Here is a 21443-nt window from a genome sequence, read left to right as displayed (position 1 = left end):
TTCATGTGACAAAAGAGGGCTTGGGAAAAGCAGTTGCTGCAGCTAGGTTCTTTTCTTGCTGCCACAAAAATTCTTTCCAGTCTGCTCTCTCTTGTCTGGATCAGAGGAGCCCCTAGAAGAGGGGGCAGCCAGGGAGGATCCCTAGGCTGGATGAATCACACTGTTGGATCCTTTAAGGCTCAAATAGTACTATTGGAAGAAGGAGGGAGTTTTTGTTTTGAGTGAGGCTCAGTGTTTCTTTCTAGACTTGAAACATTCTGCAGACAGTCTTTAAACTGACATTAAGTTGATGACATTTTTATGGACAAAAAAAGCAATTTTATGTAAAGTTGACATTTGGGAAAAATTAAATTATTTTCTCTTCAGATATCTACTCATTTCAAGTCTTAGTAAAAAAAGTAGTAAAAAAATCTGTAGTTGCTTGTGGAGGAATACATTAGGTAGATTCTGTAGGATGTTTAGCTGATCTTTCAGACATTTCAGCATTGATCCTGGGAGCACCTCAAGACATACTTAGTTTCAAGCCTTTTTGACATTATTAGAACTACTAGCTACTGTGTACTCAGAGTTCCCAGTTGTAGTCTGCAGTAGCAAATCATTTTAACATGGTTTGTGTTTTTTAAAATACCAGTTATATAGAGACTGCAGAGCAGATTCACTCAGAAATAATGTTGACATTTTGTAATGGAGAAGAATGTTAAAATCTATAAATGTCTAGCTCTATGAAAGATTTTTGGCAAAATTCTTTTTTTAATATGGTTCTTCAATGTAATTACAAATAAAATTTGTTTATTTAACATTGCTTCTATTACAGAATTTACTATTTTGTATTGACAGATAATATGGAGATCAGAAAATAACTCTGTATATCTGTAGTGACTATATTTTACAGTGTCTGATAGGTTTTTATGAAAGCCATTTGGTGATCTCATCAGCAACAAGTCTATTATTTCATTACTATCAGATTCAGTGGGTTTGTGATTAAATCAGCAGAATGGAGAACATGAAGGGAGTGCTGTTCACTTTGCAATCATTTCCATCTGTTAAAAATTTTTGTCAGATGTTGGGAAACAGCAGGCAAAACTCAGAGCAAGTGTTTTATCCAATTTCCAAGAAATGGTGATATGTAATTAGCATATATTATGTTCTTAGTTTAATCTATCCAGTTAGATGTTTTAAATAACCTATGGTATACCAGCATTACTAGAATATATAGAAAGATATTTCCATCATCTCTCATATTATATTCTTTTGAAGACTCTGATGCTGATACAAATATCTTGGTGCTTAGTAATCATGAGCACTGATGACACTTCACATAAAATGGAGAGTCAGAATGAGACTTGTAGAGAAAAATTTCCATTTGGCATATGCTGTGGTCTGAAATGTCTTTGTCTCCATTGATGATGTAGGAATCTGCAAGTAGAATTGTCTGGCCTGTGGCCTCAGAGAATTGGGAAAGGAATCCATCAGTAGTGCCTGTAAGCTGATTTGTAATTAGGTGGTCCCAAAGCATAGAGTATTCTATTTCTTTTGAAATTAATTTTTAGCACTAACTGTTCTAAATAGATGTTCCTGGTTTTCATGTAAATGTCAGACATACTTTTAATAATGTGAAGATTTTTTACCCCAAAGAAACTGTGGTCTCATCTGAAAAATGAAAAATATTTTATCTTTTCTGAATTACTGAGTGTCTCCTTGCCTAGATATTAAAAGTTTGCAGTAAGTTGTGGTTTTACTACACTTTTTCATGTTTCCTCTGTCTCATCTTCTGCAATGAGTAATTCCTTTTTTCTTTATCTTCAGGTCAGGGGTGATTTTTCAGGATGGGAATAATCTTGGTCATCTTTTCTGGAGTTTCCTGTATTACTGTGTTGGCAATTTTGGCATAGGATATTCTGTTTCATTTATAGTATTCCAAATGGAGTAATATTGACTGTCTCTTGTAGAGCCGCTATAATAGTTCTTGATTTATTCTCCTCAATAAATGTGCATTTTCTGTTACTGTTTTCCACAACAGATTGGTAGAGTTCTTCATTGTGCTGTTACTAGTTAAGTTCATATGCTTTTTTCATGAACCTGTTCTGTTACTTTAGAGTAACAGTCCTTGTAAAGAGTAGATGGACTTCACTCAGTGGGATATTCTTCAGTTTTGTAACATAATTTTATTAGAGTTTGTGAGAACCTGCTTGTTCCATTTTCCTGAGGTAAAACCATGAGAAATCACCATATTTTATCTGGAATTAGCTGAATTCCTGATTTTGGATCTTCTATAAATGTATTTCACTCCATTTTTTCAGAGTATTTAACCTGAAGTATTTAGTTATACTGAAATAAACAATGTAACTGCTTATTCTTGTCTTAGTCTAGCTAATTTTTTTCACTCTGTGCTTTATTTTCAATCCACTTTTCACCCCTTTCTCTCTCTTTAAAAGGCACATTGTATAGGCTTTTTGGATATATAAAGCTGTTCATCTTGTTGTCCATGACTTTGTTCATCCACACCTTCATCAGTATGTTTGAATGAAATTACTGGATTAGCGAGAAAATTTAGAGACTCACTGTTCAAGCTGAATTTTACTTGAGTGAAGTAAAGTTGAGTACTTGATTAGTTACTTCAAACAGAAGCTGTCACGATGTCCACTGTGCTGTCCTTGGTCATCCCTTTGTTCTAGAGATGCAATGTTTGTTGCTATCTGGTCATCTGGTACAACATTGGTTTTAAGGTGAGTTAGTGAAACAGTAATTTCTGAGTTCGTTTCTGAAGATGTACTCTGGAACTTTATCACACTTAAAGTTGGTTGAAATTTACCCTTCTGACGCCTCTCTCTCTGTTTTTTGTTTCATCTTTATATCCATATCAGATCAAGTTCTTGGAGAGTTACTTCCTAGAATCTTCTTTTGAGGAAGCTGACACAAATCAATCATTTATCCGATCAGCAGTGATTTTATTTTACTTTATTCCCTTTAATCCCATGTGACCTGGTGACCTCTGGCTTCTTTTAGTTTTCTTGTTTTAATTAATTCAATCATTTTAGCATTAAACTTTCAGCTGTTTCCTCTTTAAAACTCATCTTTGCCCCTTTAATACACTTTCTAACATAAGACCTTTTGCAATCTATTCTGACAGCTCTAACTTCAGGTTTAGAGAGGCAAAATTCTTCTAAAAATTGTTTTACTGCTTGCTAGTCACACTAATTAATTGCTGCTCTTTCTGGCCCATTTTTTTGTGAGTTTTGCATTGCAAGTAATAGTTTTGGGATTTTTTTTGTGTACACCCTTGCTACTTCTAAAGGGTTTATTACCTTTATCTAAGATATTAGAACCTGCTTGACTTTTCTGGTGAAACCACACTTCTAAGATTTCATATCAAGTTTCAGATTTGGTTTGCTTCCATAAGATAGTAGAACAATATAAGACAATGATCTAGTATGAAAACAAGAATATTAAAGGTGCTTATTAGTGACTAATAGAAAAAACATGTTGAATCGGTTTACTAAAAAAATTCTTATAAATTGACCAGCCTATAGGTATTTCCTGAGCCATGGTAGGCTTTTTCTCTAGGCTAAATATTCATGATAAAATTTATTTGGGATTGACCTGGAGGAGATGGTTAAAATTAAAGAGAGGGAAATACATAAGAAGAACAAGAACTGCAAAATAAGCAAGAAGTTGGTCAAAAGAGAACATAAAGGATGTTGAAAGGTGTTGTTTTGGGTCAAATTTAAAGCTAGTTCTAATTCCAGGTTTTTCAGTAATACTTTAAATACTAAAAAAAAAACCCACCACAGTTTGTTAACAGAAGCTTGTAAATACTATAAAGTTGGAAGGTAATGTTAATGAGACAGGAATATCCTAGTGCAAAATCATATGATCTCAAAAGCTTGAATGATAGAAATAGGGTGAAATTTAAGAGTCGTAGAATCATAATAAGGAACAAAACCAGAAGTTCCTCCTACAGCCCATCATTCAGAAGTGACAGAGTAAGAGGAAACCTAATTGCAACAGTTCTGTTGGGTTGCAGTGAGGTGTGTTATTGAAAAATAAAAACCAAACTGCAAACCTACTTCTATCAAGCATTAAGCTAGGCATCTGCAATCCAGAGAAATATAGCATTGGTCTGGATGAGAGATGCTGTTGGTCTCCACTTTTTCTTGTTTGGTTTAACAGTTGTTAACTATCTTGCGGTAAGCAAAGTTAGGTTTCCGTCTTAAACTGAGAAAACTTAGTCTCCTATCCGTTCCAGGATCTGCTGTGAACATAGAAGGTCCAGATAGTGCATAAAATCAGCCTTAATATATGATATGTGGTATATGATATATGCTTCTATACATACCCTAATGCCTACATCTGCATTTTCTGGCAGTGTAACTGGTGACTGAACAATGTAAGCAAAGAAAGTTTATAGTGAAAGCTAATACCTTCTATTAAGCAAACTGTGGAAGAAAAATAAACTAGCTGAAGAAGAGCTCGTGTGCCCTGAAACCTGTGGGGGTTTCTCCTTCTACATCTGTGTTAGTAACCATAATAAAATATATTGCCTCTGCTTTGGTATCTTTTTTGCGCAGGTTTGTACTGCATGTTCAGCTTATGGGCTCTGTTGTTTGCTGAGTTTCTCCCAGTAGAGTAAAATGGTAACATTCTTCATCAGTTTCAGTTGTGAGAATTCACTGCACAGTATTGGGACTGCTGACATACCACATAGCTTACAGTTCGGTATGTATAATTAAAACAGAGTGCCAGTTTTCTGAAGTGTTAGTGATGTGATGCACCTATTTACACTCAGGTTTATGGTAGTGAAAAGACAGTAACACATAGTCTTTAATAAACATGCCAGTCCGTTTAGATTTCATCGTTGAAATCTTTCCTGGGTAAAATATATAAATACTGGTGATTCACGCATAAATTAATTCAGTGCAGAAGTTAACATTTTCTTTCTAAAACACAGAATTGCAGTACTAATTGCAAACTGTAACAGCTACTGCTAAAGTCAAACTCAACATTAACTGTCAGCCTTACTCTTAACACAGGTGGCCATACAGGACCCAGCAGCTGTATTAAAATGTTTCATCTACAGTTTTCCAATGTCAAGACTGCTGGATATGGCTGCCACCATTTTTATATCATCATCTTATTTGAGATACAGTTGCAATACACCATTTGCAGAAAACAGACAGATATATGTCTGACTTCTACAGCAAAACCAGGCTGGCAAAGAGAAAAGTGCATATTCCAAATCCATAATTTTTATTCTAATACTTACAGTTGTAAAATTCTTGCAGTACCAGAGATGAACAGTAATGCAATCCAGACAAAAATAAGATTCTTGAACCCTATAAAAGTCTTAGATGTACATGCCAAATGGGGAATTTGCTATCCATTCCAAGAATTGCATGTTCACAGATACCCCAAGGAGCAGAAGGGGGAATATCAGAAAAGGCTTCAAAACTGACAATGTAGAGCAGAACGTTCACCTTGATTCTTCCACACATTCTGCAAGTTGCGCAAATATGACATTTTATATTGTTTTGTTTTATCATTGGGATTCTGTATTTAAAATACTATTACTGTTTTAACTTAGAATTTGAACTCTCAAACAGAATATTGTGCATTTTTCAAGACTGCCTAGCAGAAAACAAAGCTATTATCTGAACAGAGATTTCTGTTTTCTTTCTCATTGCCTCTGCTATTATTAAGGTGCCTGCTTGTCAGTTCTAGAATAACCTTTCCATGTAAATCATGAGTGTTCAAAATTATCATTAATAAATACAAGAATGAGGACATGAAATGTGCTTTTAATGGAATTAATACGTTTGGGGAAAGATGTGTCTGCCTGTAATAGGAGGGGATTGAATCCAGGACTTCCTTCCAGGCTATTAGTTTACATGATGAAAGGATAATATTGTACTATAGCTTGGTTTTTATTTGGTTTATCTAAACTGAATTAAAATCATCTCTTCTGCTATGAAATTAACATGAGCAATGTTGAAGCACGTCAGTCGTAATTTTATTTTATTAAGGTGTTATAGGATTCTGCTTGTGTAAAAATTAAACTTATGTAATAATCTTAACATACTTTTATTATTTATAACATTCTAGAATTGCTTTTAAAATTAATAAGAGTATTTTAGGTTGTTTTCTTTGTTCTGATATGATTACTTGGAACAACACTTCCTAATAATGTTACCATCTAAGGATAACCAGTTAATAATTTTCTTTTGATGTTGCTGAATGAGAAGACAGCAAAAGCAAATGGAAGGAAATTGTCTTTAAAAAAATATAAGCAATATAATTATAATAGTGAACTAGAAGAAGGGAAAATAACATACTATGCCATCAAAAATAATAATTTAATCATTACTACACCACTTCCCTGAATTAATTCTTGTTTCAACCGTGATTTGCATTCTAGAAAAACTTCAGGCCCAGTGATAAAGATGCCATGATTTTTCTATTGTTTAGTCTCTGAATAGTTTCTCCATTATAAATTTACATTTATCTCAGTAAATGCTCCAACTGTGAGTGATCTGTCTTGTTTTGCCACCACCTAAATATTTCGGTTTTGAAAGACTGTGGTCTTGTTTCATATTGGTTGTACCAGCATCAGGGAATGACTGTGTGCTAGGGTTACCTCAAGGAGGTTGAGCCTCTCTAGGGTCTTTCATGGAGTTTAGAGGTGGAGTAGTGAATGCTACAAATTGTAGGGAAGTTTAGACTGGAGTTGGGGTAAAATTGGAAATGCATAAAATGCAAAGTTTTCCAGCACTTTGTGATTGGAATACAGCATCAAATGAATCTTAGCATCTTCTGAGATTTGTCATCACTAGATGGGAATAGCTGAATTCATTTTGAATATATGCAGCCTTTTTTTTTCCTAAATGACAGTGGAAAAACATACTGTGTCCCTCTAGGTCTTATATGTCTATATATAATATATTTTTGATTTGTTAGAGACTTGGTATGATTAAATAAATACAGGCAGTTATGGTTTATATACATGCGTGCAGAAGCCTACAAGTACAGAGAGGCTTATATGTGTATGTAGAGAAGGAGGAATGGTTTTGGACTTGTGCAGAGCAAGTATGGTCATATGGTCACTTACACCAAAGTCACAATTACTGTTTATTTCTGTAATCAGTTCTCTTTTCCTTTGCCAAAGTGAAGTCAAATACAGCGCTTCTCTTTCTTGAATAAATTTACTTTGTAAATTCAGAAGACCCTTAATTACTTTCAGGAAAACATCTTCAGTACATGGCACTCAGAAACAATTTTATCCATTTAACCTAAAATATTTGGCTGAATTTCCAGCTGATTTCATTTCTTATTAACTGAATATTATTCTGATCTAAAAGACAAAAGAAAAATAATATCTATTTATATTAGAAAGTTGAGGCTTGGAATATAAGCTATTAAGAAGATAACAGCGGAAAATAACCTCCATCTCTCTGGGGGCCATGCTGGTTTGATACAGGCCAGGACACAGCTGGCTTTCTGGGCTTAGAGTGCACACTGATGGGTCATATTCATGTTCTCATCCATGAGCACCTCCCAGTCCTTCTCAGTAGGGCTGTTCTCAAACGTTTCCTCCCTCATCTTTTAAGATTAAACATTTTCAGATAACAGGGTTAGCTAACTTAAGTGTAAGAACTTCAGTGAGAATATAATGCTTTCTGGTTTACTAATGTTAATTTTAATAAAAGTTAGAAAGCTAGAAGAATTCAAAGAACAGAACTACTATTTCATCATGATAGGTATGATACAGAGAAATGAAGGAAAGTTAGCCTTCCTTCTCTCCTAACCAGGTATAATAGGTTTTGTACACTCTTCAGAAGAAAAAGAAGTTACCAAAGTTAAAATTATTGCAAGTTAGTGTGATTTTGTAGGTAGTAGATAACTGGAGGCAGGGAATTACATGATACAGGTTCAGAAAATGTTGACTCTTTGATTTAGAGAAATAACTGAACTTCTGCAATGTTTATAGTACAGGTAGGTTTGTATCAAGCATTTATTTGAAAGCCAGTGACATTCTTATTTTTATTTTTCAGAAATCCTCATTAGAAATTAACAGAGTACATGTCAACAGAATATTACGAATAATTTGAATTTAATACCTAAGTTGGCACAATACAATAAAAACATCCTTGTAATATAACTAAATGCTATGTTTTATAGCTGAAAATCAAAAATGCAGATTGTAGCTGCAGGACAGTACAACAGCTGAATGACATTTGGAAAGAAATCACCAAGAAGAGGTGAATTGAGAGTCATTGTGGAAAATGAGTGCTCGGTGCAGTGTTGACCTTATGCTCCTTCTTGAGTTAGGAACAGAGTGCACCACCAGCAGAGAATTGCAGGAAAGCTGAAACCCATCAGAATATCTGATTCCAAATTCCATCTTGAGAAGGACTAAGGAAATACTGCAGGGAGTTCTGGATTAGACAGATGTGATTAAAGTGAATATTAGGAGAACATTCTTTTAAAAAGAGCTCTTTTAAAACAGTATGGATTAATCTGCTAAAGAGAAGCCAGAGTGGTGACCATAATTAACAATGTAGAGTTGTTGTTTCTTGATTGTGCGTTCAGAATAGTTTACTAGGAAAGTTGATGCCGTTGCCATACCTGGTGTAACTAGATTTCAGCACAAAGTTACCTAAGTACTCATAGTAAATTTTGTAAAATCATTTTATTTTTAATCATTTTATTGTTCTGAGTAGAATCTGAAAATTCTGGTGTTACGAACCATTTGGCTAGATTTTTTTCAGTCTTCTGCAGAGGAAGGTTACATCTGCTCTGGGAGTATCTCTGCATATAGAGAGTAGAAGTTTCCAGGCTGCAGAAACTTGGAAAAAGAGGAAGAAGCAGGAAGCAAGAGGAAGAGGAGAGCCTGCTGTAGCTGTGGAATCAAGGGAGCAATGAGACAAGGATAGAGCAGAGAGGTGTGCTTTTATAGCAACAGAAACTTCCAGGAATAGCAGGCACTTAGATAATTGATTACAAAGTAACAGCTATGTTATGTGAAACCTGAATGCAAATTTAGTGCGTGCGAGCACCTAGGCACCAAAGATGAAATGATTGCCTTTCTCACCAACCTGATTTGGCAAAGTCACCTAGAAATAAAAAAGTATGCTAAGTGTGGAGTCTGTAAAGAGCCAAGTATCAGAGTTGTTTATTGACCTAGTACTGATCATAGAAAGGTCTTGAATAAATGTTTTGGAGTTAGACTTTCTGTGTTCAGTACAAAAACCTCTTTCTACTGGGGAAAAAGAGGATGTGGGGGGGCTGCATAATAGTCACTAGCTAGTTCATTGTTCATGCTGCAACAGTGTTTAGCTAACTAAGTGGGTCCCCCTTACAGAAAACTTCTGATGTGCTAGACTCTGTTATTCGCAAGCGCCATTTGTAACCCACTCTCTCTGTGTTTCTGCCACTGTCTGTCACTCTAAATATTTTAAACATATAACCTTTTATTGATGTGTGTTGTTCCGGCTGTGCAACTTCAATAAGAAAATGTTGCAGTATACTGTAATAGTATTGTCATGCAGCTTTTTACAGTTTTACCCCAATTTATAGAAAAGCAATGGAGATACTTGGATCAAAAATCTCTATCTCTTTTTCCCCTATTACTTTCTTTTCAGGTAGAAAAGTAGAACTGTAGTTTTTTGTAAAAGCTGTTAATCTTGCTTAGTGCAGCTTCTGCCATGCTGTTGAAAATAAAGACCTCCTGATGTGGTTGGCTGAATAACTTTACAGTGATAGTCTTCCTTGCTTGTGTTTTTTGCAAGTGCTTTTTGCATGGGCTTTTCTGTATTTGTGCATACATACAAATGACAATGAAAATCAAAAGTAGTCATCACCCAACAGTTTCAAGTCTTCTGCTTAGAAAAGGGTGTAGTCTGTAGAGGTATTACAGATGAAAATTAAGGTGCATAAAACAAGTGCGGGGGGAAAATGCTTGCATGTCACATTCCTGCATTGTAATAATTTCTGCAGCTCGCTGATTGTGAGGAAATTTAAATCAACCAGAACCTAACTTAAAGCTAAAAAAATTTTAAAGTGCAAAATACAAATTCTAACATCAGAAAAATTTGAATTATTTGTCAGTTCTTTTCCAGAGCTAACCATTAGATGGTTGTAAATTGGCATGACATGAAATAAAATTTAAATTCAATTTACAGAAGAGCTTTTTTTGCATTGAGGGACGTTAAGAAGTAGTTGCCTGGAGACTTTTTGAAGTCTCCATTTTTGGATATTCAAAACCTGACTGGACAGTGCACTCAGCATCCTCCTGTATTGGGCCCTCAACTGAACAAGGAACCTGGACTGTCTGATCTTCAGAGGTCCCTTAAAAATTGTGATTCTATGAAGAAAAAGATTTCATTTGGTATTGGCATAATGATTTGAAAATTTTAGTTTCTTTTTTCTAGTGTTATCCCATTAGGTATTTGTAGAACGAAATTAATTTTCATATCTAATAGCATATGCTTACATACATTTCATGTCTTTGTCACTGAACAACTTGCTTGCAACTTCCATTGCTTGTCCAGCCAAAAAATCCAGGAAAAATACCAAGATTTATTACTTAAGCAAACTAAATTTTATAACACATGCAATATTTATTTGGTAGTACCTCTGTTTCAGATTTCATGTGCTTCTCATGGCTAATTAGAATGTTAAAATTCAAATAAGGATTCTTTGTTCTATTATTCATTTCCTTAACATATTTCTAATGGGGTCTTAATGTAAGATGTCTGTTAATGTTCTTTTGTTATCACTGCTAATGAAAATATGGACTTTCTGAGGTCCTAAGTGATTTTTAAGCCATGTTCTTAGCATCAGTGACTCTGTACCTTCCCTTTGTTTGTATCAAAAATCTACTGCCCATTAACTTTGATTCTGTTTCTTCTGAGTAGTTGTATGTCTCAGAAGATTATATTGCTGTTAATGTTTCTCTTTGCAGTGAGGAACTACGGAAGGAAGCCCGACAGCTGAAACGAGAACTGCTGGAAGCAAAGCACAAAAAAGAAGAAAGAGCTTTAAGACCTAAAGAGAAAGAAGGTAAGAGGTTTTGTGTAGATCTCCAGTTAACATTCTAGTTTTAAAGGTTTTTTTGGTTTTATGATGCCAGTATGTAAGGAAGTTGTATAGATAGCATTTGTTCTCAAATCAGGTAGTATTTCTCCTTCTAAGTGTTCATTAGTTACATCCATACTGTGACCTCTTGACTTGCAAGGTCTTTTTGACTTTCTGACTTGGAAAGGTTCTTAAATGCAGATGGTGACTTCAAATTTCATGTATCGTAAGACACTGATGGAACTCAAATTCACAAAGTCACTACCATATTTATTTTCCTTAAACCTTGACAAAATGGCATCTTCAGCTGCCCTCTTCTTTGTCAGACAGTTTTTATATTCTGTTTCTTTTTAAATGTGAATAAATAGCTATGTTTTTAATAGTATGTAAAGTGCATATTTTAGTCCAGAAGGATGAAACACTCTTTATTAGCCAAACTGAAGAAACAAAAAAGTGTCTTTAAACACTGTTGGGTTGTGAGACACACTTTTAGAGTGGATTCTTAGTTCAGTTCTCAGTACCATAGAAATATGAAAGAAAATATAAAAATATTTTTTTCAAAATTCGGATAACACACAATTTGCAAGAATGGTATAAAATATAACATAACTTTTAGAAAATTTGTGGACTCTCTTGAATAACAGGTGAGCTTGATCAGCATTTTGACAAAGTAAAAAAACACATTATCATGAATTTGTATATGAAATTTGACACCAAATGTTAAGAATTGCTGACTGAAAATGTTCTAGTAATGACTAGAATATAAGCTCTCACTGGCAAAATAATGAGTGCTGTCACTAGCCATGTAAAAAAACAACTGTGAGTAAACCTATAGCAAAGGTAAAGTGTACTCCTTTTGAACGTATATGATGAATTATCTTGAATAGTGCCATGTACGGCAGTTCTTACACTATTGCTTAAACTTATCCCTGTTCTGGTGCCAGTCAGTGGACTTTGTTATTTGAGGAAATTCACCTTTACAATGACAGAATAAAGTAATACTTGGGCAATAGTTACTACTATGGTACAGTTTGGAAGGATACCTTCCATTCAATCAAAGGGAGCTTATATACCAGGGTTGGTGCGGGGGCTTCTATTTTCTTTGAAATAAATAGCAGGCAGGACATAAATCAGTTGAAAATCTGCAGGTAGACACCTAGTGGTACAAATAATCTTGAATAATCTTGGCTTTCCTTTTTGTGATAGGAAGGGGTCTGTTCCAATACCTGTTGAGAAAGATGGATGGCAGGAAAGAACCTATTGACCTAGTCAGTGGAGTACCTAACTAAAAATCTTTAAAATAAACATGTTCTAAAATTTAATGCAAAATTAAAAGGATGTTAAATGAGATGCAAGTAGTAAAGGATAAAATTATTAATGAAAATGTAGTGAAAGAGTTCAGGTTTGTACTAGAAAATGAACTGAACATGAATTTACACTCTGATGTGGCTGTCACTGTGTGGTTTTTGCTACAAAATGCAGTACCCATAAAAGTGTGGTTGTACTTTTGCACTCAGTTCCAAGTATTGTACCACCAAAAAGGATAATGAACAATTCAATTAAAATGGAAAAAACCACCCAAAACTAGCAGAACACTATTTGGACAAGTTTATTAGAAGATACTTGAAGATATGTGTAATTTATGTAGGGAGGGGGATGGAAGGGTGAAATCTCAAAGGAATGAAGCATACCTTTATTGTGAAAAAGAATTTACAACTGAGGACTAATAGACTTTAGAAAGATTTTATCTTTAATATAATGAACTCTAACAGAAGTGTTGTACCAAATAAGTAATTTTGCCCCAAAGTTAAAGCACTTAGTCATTTTATATTTATTGGCCTGAATTTTTATCAGTATAGTAGAGCCATCAACATGGAAGACAGTCTGCTAAACATACAATAGTTTACCTGTTCCACATTATTTTACATATGAGAAATTGTACATATTTTAAAAATACTTCTACCTGGAAGTTGATGTTTAAGTAGCAGTCGATTTCTCCATTGCTCTCTGCCTATCCTCTTGGGGAGTTTGGGATGGGGAGTGAGTTGTCGTACTGTATCTGCATGTGTGCCTGTGCAGATGGTGCAGACACTTACATTGTGTCTGCCTATGCTTTAAACTGGCTGCATTAGGAAAAAATATTAGTTCACAGGCTATGTAACCACATTAGTGTGATTCGGTGCTTGATTAATAAACACTACATCACAGCCAGAACTTGCAGCCATAGTGGGAGAATTTCACTGAAGATCACAGAACGGTGAGAATAAGGCTTGGGTCATAATGGACAAGATTGAGTCTTGTTCTGAGAGGATGCTAAGGAGGGGTCAGCAGCATGAAACATCCATTTTAAGTTTACTGCACAGATCTTTATTAGTATTGGCATCACATTTAGTATCACTTCTTCAAATTGTTCATATTATATTTATCTAATATTTTTCTTTATTTGGAGATTAGATTAACTAAGAAAGACTGGAGAGTGAAAATTTAAGTGTTTACATTGTTTCAAGAGGTCAGAGAAAAAAAATAATTCCCTCCGTACATGTTTGATTATAACCAGTCTTCCAATCTGTGAATAGTATTGTTGACTATGCCAGACTGCTGTCAAGACCTTACTTTAAATAAAATGTTTTTCTTTTATGTGACATTTGTTGTAGTGGTGCCAGAAATCACATGAAACACTATCATTTGAGTGCTGAATTAGTTCAACATTTTGAAGTACTTGATCAAATATTCAAAAAAGATCTTTCTGAATTTTCAAAGTTCTGTAGAGTAAACCTGGGAATGTACTTCAGTGAAATCTGCTTCAGACAAACAGCATCTGCCCAGTTAATTATATGTTGGTTTAAAACAGTAGAAATATTTAGGAAGTAATATTTTAGTTTTTCTTGTTAGAACATTTTTGTAAATGGACAAATAATCTGTAGACTATGAAATTTAATTGTCATACATGAGAAAACAGAAAAGCTGTAAAATACTGTCTGAATATGGAAACCTTGCAACTAATGTGAAAACCAGCATTCAAGGATAAGAATTCTACTGAGGCATCTAGTGCTGAGGCATTTTCTGTTTGTTTTTTATTGTGATACGGTAATCAAATTAATAAAATGTTTAGAAAATTCTCAAAATCAAATGTTCCAGTGTAACATTATGTTTTATTTCTGTTTTATTTTAAAGTCTGGGTAATGTCAGGGGCATTCAAAGAATTAAGCCCTGTCTTATATGGAAAGATACTTTCTTGAAGTCTGGGACTTTAACAGGGTCTTGGACCCTTCAGAACACTCTGAAAATAACAAAATCTGAATTTTGATGGTTTGGGAACTTTGCAGCATAAATGCATTAAGTATGGAGATTTTTTTTCAGTATATACAGTAGAGCTGCATTGTATCAAAGTATTCATTGTCATCTTTGCAAAACTTTGTTTTCTCCAACTGTTCACAGTTTTTTTTACATTTAATCTCCTAATACCCAGCATCCCTGTGCAGTCCCCTTCCTGCTAAAGTGAATACTTTTTTCTGTTTGTCTGCAGAAGAAAAGAGGACAAAACCTCACTGTAAACCAGCTTTGATTTTAGTAATAATCTTAAGCATGTACTCAAAATCCACCAACATTTGAAAATTAACTGTATTTTAGACTAGGACCATGTGCCTACCAAAGTTCAGAAAGCATTTACTAGAAACTTGCAGTTCATGCTGTTTTGCAAATCTGCTCTGGTCTTCCAGATAAGTGTTTTGAACCTCTAGGAATTACTTGTAAGATTTTTGTGTTTGAGTTCGCTAAATGATCTAGTTTCCTTGTTCTAGAACTGTTGCTTTGGTCATTGGAGCAAACTGAAAATCTAGTAATCAGTCCAACCATGGAAGCTCATTCTGTAAGAGAATCTATTCAATTGTTCACAGTTGCTAAATATTTCCTGAGTCTTACCTAACTTCTTGGCAAACAGTGCCTCTTTAGAATCTTAGGCTGGCCAGAGCTATAGCAACATTAACTGAACAGTTGTTAAAGGTGCAAAGAAAACCTAAGTAGAAAACATAAGTAGAACTAGTCCTAAGCAAAAATATACAGGAGAGTATGTTACTAATTCTCTCAAGCATAAAATTATTTCATATTGTTTTTCTGGTATATTAATTTTTACACTACTTTACACTGAACTGTATTTTAGGTTTCAGATACATAATATTTAAAGCTGTAATATTTTTTTTCCTAATTCTGGAAGAAGTGAGTTGTTTGTTTTTGTTACTAATTATCCAAAGTGTCTCCAAGTTCTGTATTTGTAACTTCTGATAGGAATTCTATTTTAATTCCTGAAATATTATGGCATATTGGAATTTCTTTTATAATTTGTGAGGATTTTATTTGGTTTGGAGCAAAAACAACTTCTCTTTTTAAGATTTCAGTCTCAGTAAGATTTTTTAAATGACTACTGCATACCCTTACAATTCCAAAAGAATGCAATATAAACTGAATATTGATACGCTGGAAGTGGAATATACTGAAGTAATACAGGAATGTGTTTTAGGTCTCTTATTGTAATTCACCAAAACATTCAATCATCATTACTTTCTCTTCAAACAAGAAGTTTTTGAGGTTTTTTGACCCTTTGGTATTTAGTCTAGCTATGCCATGCGATTTTTTGGAATTTCTGTCCAGTAGGTATTTTATCACATGAAATGTGTCAAAGGAGGTGCTAAAGAATACATTTTGGATACTGAGGAAAATTTATGGGCCCACCACATTTCAAACATACACAAACCCTGCTAAATAAACTGGGATGCATCTTTATATGTTGCATCTTTGTACATTCTTCTTGTTATCTTACCTCAGTTCTGCATAACGTCATGATTAGATATGAAAATTTCATTACAATAGTTAATGGGATTGCTTTAGCATATCCAGAATGTTTTGTAATGTTAAATATTTAAGTGTGTGTAAATATCTTCATGCTAGCTGTATCTCATCAAAGAAAAATCATAAGTCTTCCATTGATCCTTTTCAATGCTATAGTATCTTGCTTTTTTATGGTTACATTAAATCTTCAGAATCAGGATGTTTTTCTCTGTCACAATATGGGTTTTTTTCTACCCTTCATGTGTGTTTCTGGTAATACTGTCACGAAACCAAATTTGCTTCATTTTCCAACAAGTGTTTTATGTGCAGCTTCATTGTCTCTTTCTTAAAAGGAAATAAAATCTGTGGAGTTTCATACAGATTCGAAGTACAAGAACAGTAATTACTACAGTGTGGTTTGCTTAAAAGAGTTTGTACTGTGGAAAATTGCATGAATACTCTCAGGCGTGCATTTGTGTCAAATTGTACCTTATCTGTGCCACAATTGGTGGACTTGTTATGGCAAAGTTACACTACCTGCAGTGCTAGGAATGGAGCCCAGTCTTCAAGAGCAGTATCAATGTGAGCATAAGCAGTGATCTTGCTGTTCTGATCTACCATAGGCAGCTGAATTAGAATTCATATTTCTTGGTTTCATTCAGTGGAGGAAAAAATTGCAGTTTTGAAAACAGAACACTTCTGATACATCTTCTGTTGAGTGTTTGTTGTGTTGTTAAATGTACCAGATGCTTTAGGAATTAAGCTTAACATTACCAAGCTTTATTTTCTGCTTCACTTCTTAGTAGGAATTGATCATTCCTAAACCATCCACTTGTTTCAGTTCAATGCCCTTGGATCAAGATTTGCCTTTGTTATACTTTCTCCATTTGGTAGTTAAAAATGGACATCATTTGAACTGTTCCTTTTTTAAGTGAGCAAAATAAGGTCTTTTGTATTTTTTAAAATCAGTATCTTCCTTTCTGCTTTAAAGACTTCCGAATTTCCTCCTTAGTTTCAGACTATCACTGTAAACCATGTCCCAAACCCAAAGTTTTAAGTTAGATTCCATCAACATGTTGGTATGTACTAGCCATAATTTCAGGATAGAAGAATCTGTCAGAAAGAAATTATTTTGATACAGTAAGATGAAGACTTTCTTGGTGGTAACAAGCTAGCTCACATAAACAGCTAATTACTTATGAATTCTTTTGAATGTATGATGAAATGTATTTTCAAAGGGAACGTGATCTGTTTTCTTTTTTTTTCCCCTCACCTTCCTTCCTGATGGAATATATACAACAGCTTGTTCAAACTAAAGAAGAAATTCCTTGCTTCATGCTATTTACACTTCGTGGTGAGATCCTCCTAGGGAACAAGATTCCTGTAACTTAAATTATCTTCTGCATCTTGTGATACCTAAATTGGATTTAATTGTTCTTTTACTTCTGTGTATCCATGCCATTTTTCATTAATTTTTGTCTGAATAAATCATCTTAAATTAAGGAGATTAGTATCAAAGTCACGATCCTTGTACTTTTGCTGAATGAGCAAGCTGGACCTAAATTTGTCAAGCTTGATATAAATGTCAAGTCCATCATACAGTGCTATTGTTCCTCTTATTTTCAATTCAGCTGCAATAGACTTGCTGGGAATCTGGGTTGCAAAGATATGAAGTAGTAGACAGCAACCTATTCTTACATTTAAAAATATTTCTTCCACCAAGTCTCTCTCTTCTGGACTTTTTTCCTTGCTTGCTAGTTACCAGTCAGACATAAAGTAGTTTTGTCAAATAATTCCTGCTTATCAAAAACTGAATATATAATCTATATTAAAAAGCACTCTGTAGTTTTGTAATCATTGGAATTTTCAAGTTTTAAAATGTTAATAACCAAATTGGCTTAGGGGCTCTTGAAAGTCCTTCCTGTTTTGTTGCTTGGTTTAAATGGTGTATGATAGGTTGCAGGACTTCATGAAGAAATACGAGCATGTTTCAAAGTAATTTTAATGAAAGTTGGAAAACTATGTGTACAAGGGCACAGCTCTTTTGGTTGAGTCACTCTGAAGTTAGTTCAAGTGGATCTGATTATCTTTTGTCTGAGTTATGAAAAGGCTTTCCTAGGAGGCAGAGAGCATAAGTTGAGGAGTAGAAAGCCTCTGACAGGCAAAGACCCAAGAAACAATAATACCAAAAGAAGGCTTTAACTGAAATTTAAATTACTTGTATTAACAGTAAGTGGCACATAGGAGTGTGGTAAAAAACCACAAACACACAGCTTCAGGGGAATTTTACCCTTTTTGTATAAGAATTGTATTTGAACTGCACTATATTAAACTTAATTTTAGTCAAAAGATCTATATGACTAAAGACCACATCTTTAAATTCAGAATATGTATATCAGAGAGTGGATTTAAGGTTTAAATGTTTGTGGCCAGTTTGTGACTGGCATTTTCAAATATCTTCAAGAGTGCTCTTTTCAGATCTTTTGCTTATCATAGATGGGCAATTATATTCATCATGGGGTAAATGTGATTCCATTCAAAGCACTCATTTAGCTAAATGTCACCTGAAAGGTTGTTTTTTATAAGGAAGCAGATGGTTTTGTGCTTCAAATTATTTATCATGGGGCTATAAAAGTTAGTAAAAGGAGGTATTATATTGTTTCGAGGTAGTCAACATTTTGGATACATGCATTTATGCTAAAACGAATGCATTATTTTGGCAAGGGGTTGGTCTTGAATTGAGAACAAGATTTTTAATTAGTAGAAGAAAATTACATAAAAGGGGGAAATACTGAGCTTTTAAATTATATGTGGTAGTTTTTTTGTGAATTTCTGTTCTCCTCAGTTCATCTGATATTATGCTGCATAAGATTTTATGGCAGATTTTATTTCATTCAGGCAGCTGTGTGGACATCCCTAAATGTGTGTGTGTGTGTGTGCATTTATCTATTTTGGTCATTCTGGGAGATGGATTTTTCTTTCTTTGTCTTGCTGGTACCTGTCATACTCTGTTCATTATTATATCCAACTGGAAAACAGCAAAAAAAAAATAGCTCTGAATGGCATTAAGTATGTTTGATTATTTTCCCTGGTACATTTTCAATACAATGTAGAAAGTGTTTAAATGTTGTTCAAATGCAATGTAGAAATTAAGATAAAAAGGAAATAAGATATTTTATTTGTAGAAATATGTAAACAATTATTTTATATGTAGATATATAATTACAAATTTATTTTATTTTATTACAAACAGCTGTGTTCATAGAAAACTTGAGTTGCAAGAGAAATTTAGTTTGGAATCAGAAACTTTTTCTGTATAGCTGTCAGCAGTCATCTAAAAAACCTGATAACAATTTCATTTAGATTTACAGTTCACCAGGCCATATATCCTGAAATTTCTTGAAACAATTTTCTCCAAAAATGTTTTCATTTGCAAATGTTCATCATTTGCAATGAACATCCAGGAGGTTTTTTCTTCTGTTTGTTACCAGGAATAACAATTATGTAAATATGAGTACATAAATTTTAAGTATACTAAATAAATATGTACCATGTCTTAATACTGTTCAAGAAGAAGAAAATGATGTGAAAGTATGGTGTTGATCAATTTTCCAGTTCAGTTTTTGTCCCATTAAACTACTAATGAATAATTTATTCATTAATAATTTAATGGGACAGTGAATACTCCGCAGACACTGTTAAAAAAAGACAAAGTAGCTCTTGACTCATCCATATATCACTTTATAAGAAATAGTTTTATTCCTGAAGAGTTATATAAAAAAGAGCTTATTCCTGATTAACAGCATGGACTCTGTTAAGAATTTAAATGTTACTGAGTTTTTTCCGTATTGCAAAATCAAGGACTTGATTTGTGGCTACTTCAGCCTACAAAAGAGGAAAACTGTGACATTTTCTATAAATTGTATTTGTTTACTTTTGAACAAATAGTCACAGAATATTAATACACATAACATTTCAACTGCTACAAGATCTTCAGAAATCGAGGTCATCTGGTTAAAGGAATTTCAACAGTTTTCATCACAGGTTTTATTTCTGTTATCCTGCTTTCCCTGGCTCCATAGTAAAATATAATTGAAACAAAAATCTTTTGACTCGTTCTCTGCCCATTGCAGTGTTGTGTTTTTCATTTCAGCAAGTAGCAAATCATTCTACTGCTGAGAAAGCAGTACAACTGAAATGTTTTATGGGAGTGTTTTGCTTGGTATTTTATCTCCAAAAAGACACTAAATCATGAAACCAAACTAAATTTGTTTAACCAAATATGTTTCCTTGTTCAGAGGAGGAACCTGCTCCAAACAGTGTTGTTGAAGAATACCTTCAGGAGAAGAGAAAATATGAAGACAAGCGAAAGCAGCAGCCAAAGAAAGGAGTTTCCCGTGAAGATCAGGTAGTAGCTTGATAGCCTGGGCAACAAAAAAACAGAAAATTACTTATGTTCATTTTTGAATATGTTTATCTCTTCATTTGTATAAAAGCAGAGTTTAAAAATCTGACATTTCATTTTCTATTAAAAGAAAGTTATTATTTATAAAACTAGGTATTTTTATTACCCAGGTAGACAGGTAAATGAATGTTCAATGTGTGTTTGAAAGGGCTCCAAGTTTAGTTGCTAAAATCTTCTGAAAGGAAATGCTAGTCATGAAGAGGTGTCCTTGATTACATTTTTAAGAATTTGCATTTCTTCACCTTATGCTTTCCTTGCTATAAGATAACACTGGGACAGAAGTTTACATATTGGCATTTGGTTTTTAACATTTTAAATTACTGTTTAAAAATATTAAATTCATCAATACTTCTTGTTGTGAAATGAAAGAAATGGTTTATAAGCACTGTAAAAGGAGACACTGTTTTAAATACAATTAAAATTATTATTTAAAATTACTTAGAATGTCTTTAGGCTCTAGTAAGCAAATATGAGCAAAGTAAGGTTTTCCTTGCAAAGGCATTTGTTTTTTCTAGAATAGGAAAGTCTGAAATGGTTAAATATATGAAACTAGCTATGAAATGGAAATACTATCAACGTAAAATCTGTGCTGTACATCAAACACATTGTTTGTAAGTGCATGTCAGTTCAGCTACAAAGATGTTCCTGTTCACATGTTGAATTTAGAAGAGATTGGAAACTTGAGACTTAGTAACTTCAAAGCAGCATTTGGCAAACCTTTATATATGTAGCAAGCTGATTTAGCCCTAAACTAAGAAGTTTATGGAAACTTTGTATATTCAAAATCCCATTATCTTTGAATCAAAGAGTAGTAAAGCTCTGTTGGCAGTGTGGATCAAGGGACTTAAAACCATGTCTAATGAATTTATATCAGCCCTGTCCTGGACATCACCGGAAAACAAGATGAGATTATAGGGATATGTATTCTAAGAGATCTTAATTTTTATTTATGTAACTCTGCTGGCAACAATTCAACAATAATTAATCAAGTTCTTTGTAATCCATTTCACTTGTGGAGAACCTCTTCTTGTCTCACACCCCTTGTAACTTATCCTACAGTACAATACCATTTTCCATCCTCAGT

At 33.9% G+C, this 21443-nt stretch overlaps 1 protein-coding gene across 1 annotated transcript in view; it reads left to right on the top strand.

Moving 5' to 3' along the window:
• Window positions 1-21443, top strand: part of CWC27 (CWC27 spliceosome associated cyclophilin) — a 95627-nt gene that overhangs the window by 54926 nt on the left and 19258 nt on the right. Inside the window, exons 11-12 of the mRNA XM_005429298.3 lie at window positions 10958-11055; window positions 20193-20302. Coding sequence (XP_005429355.1) covers window positions 10958-11055; window positions 20193-20302 — 208 coding nt within the window. The remainder of the gene's footprint in view (window positions 1-10957; window positions 11056-20192; window positions 20303-21443) is intronic.

The sequence above is a fragment of the Geospiza fortis genome, unplaced genomic scaffold (genome assembly GCF_000277835.1).
Source record: "Geospiza fortis unplaced genomic scaffold, GeoFor_1.0 scaffold397, whole genome shotgun sequence".
Lineage (NCBI taxonomy): Eukaryota > Metazoa > Chordata > Aves > Passeriformes > Thraupidae > Geospiza > Geospiza fortis.
Note: the sequence above shows the minus strand (reverse complement) of the source record. Positions and strands in the feature narration are given on the sequence as shown.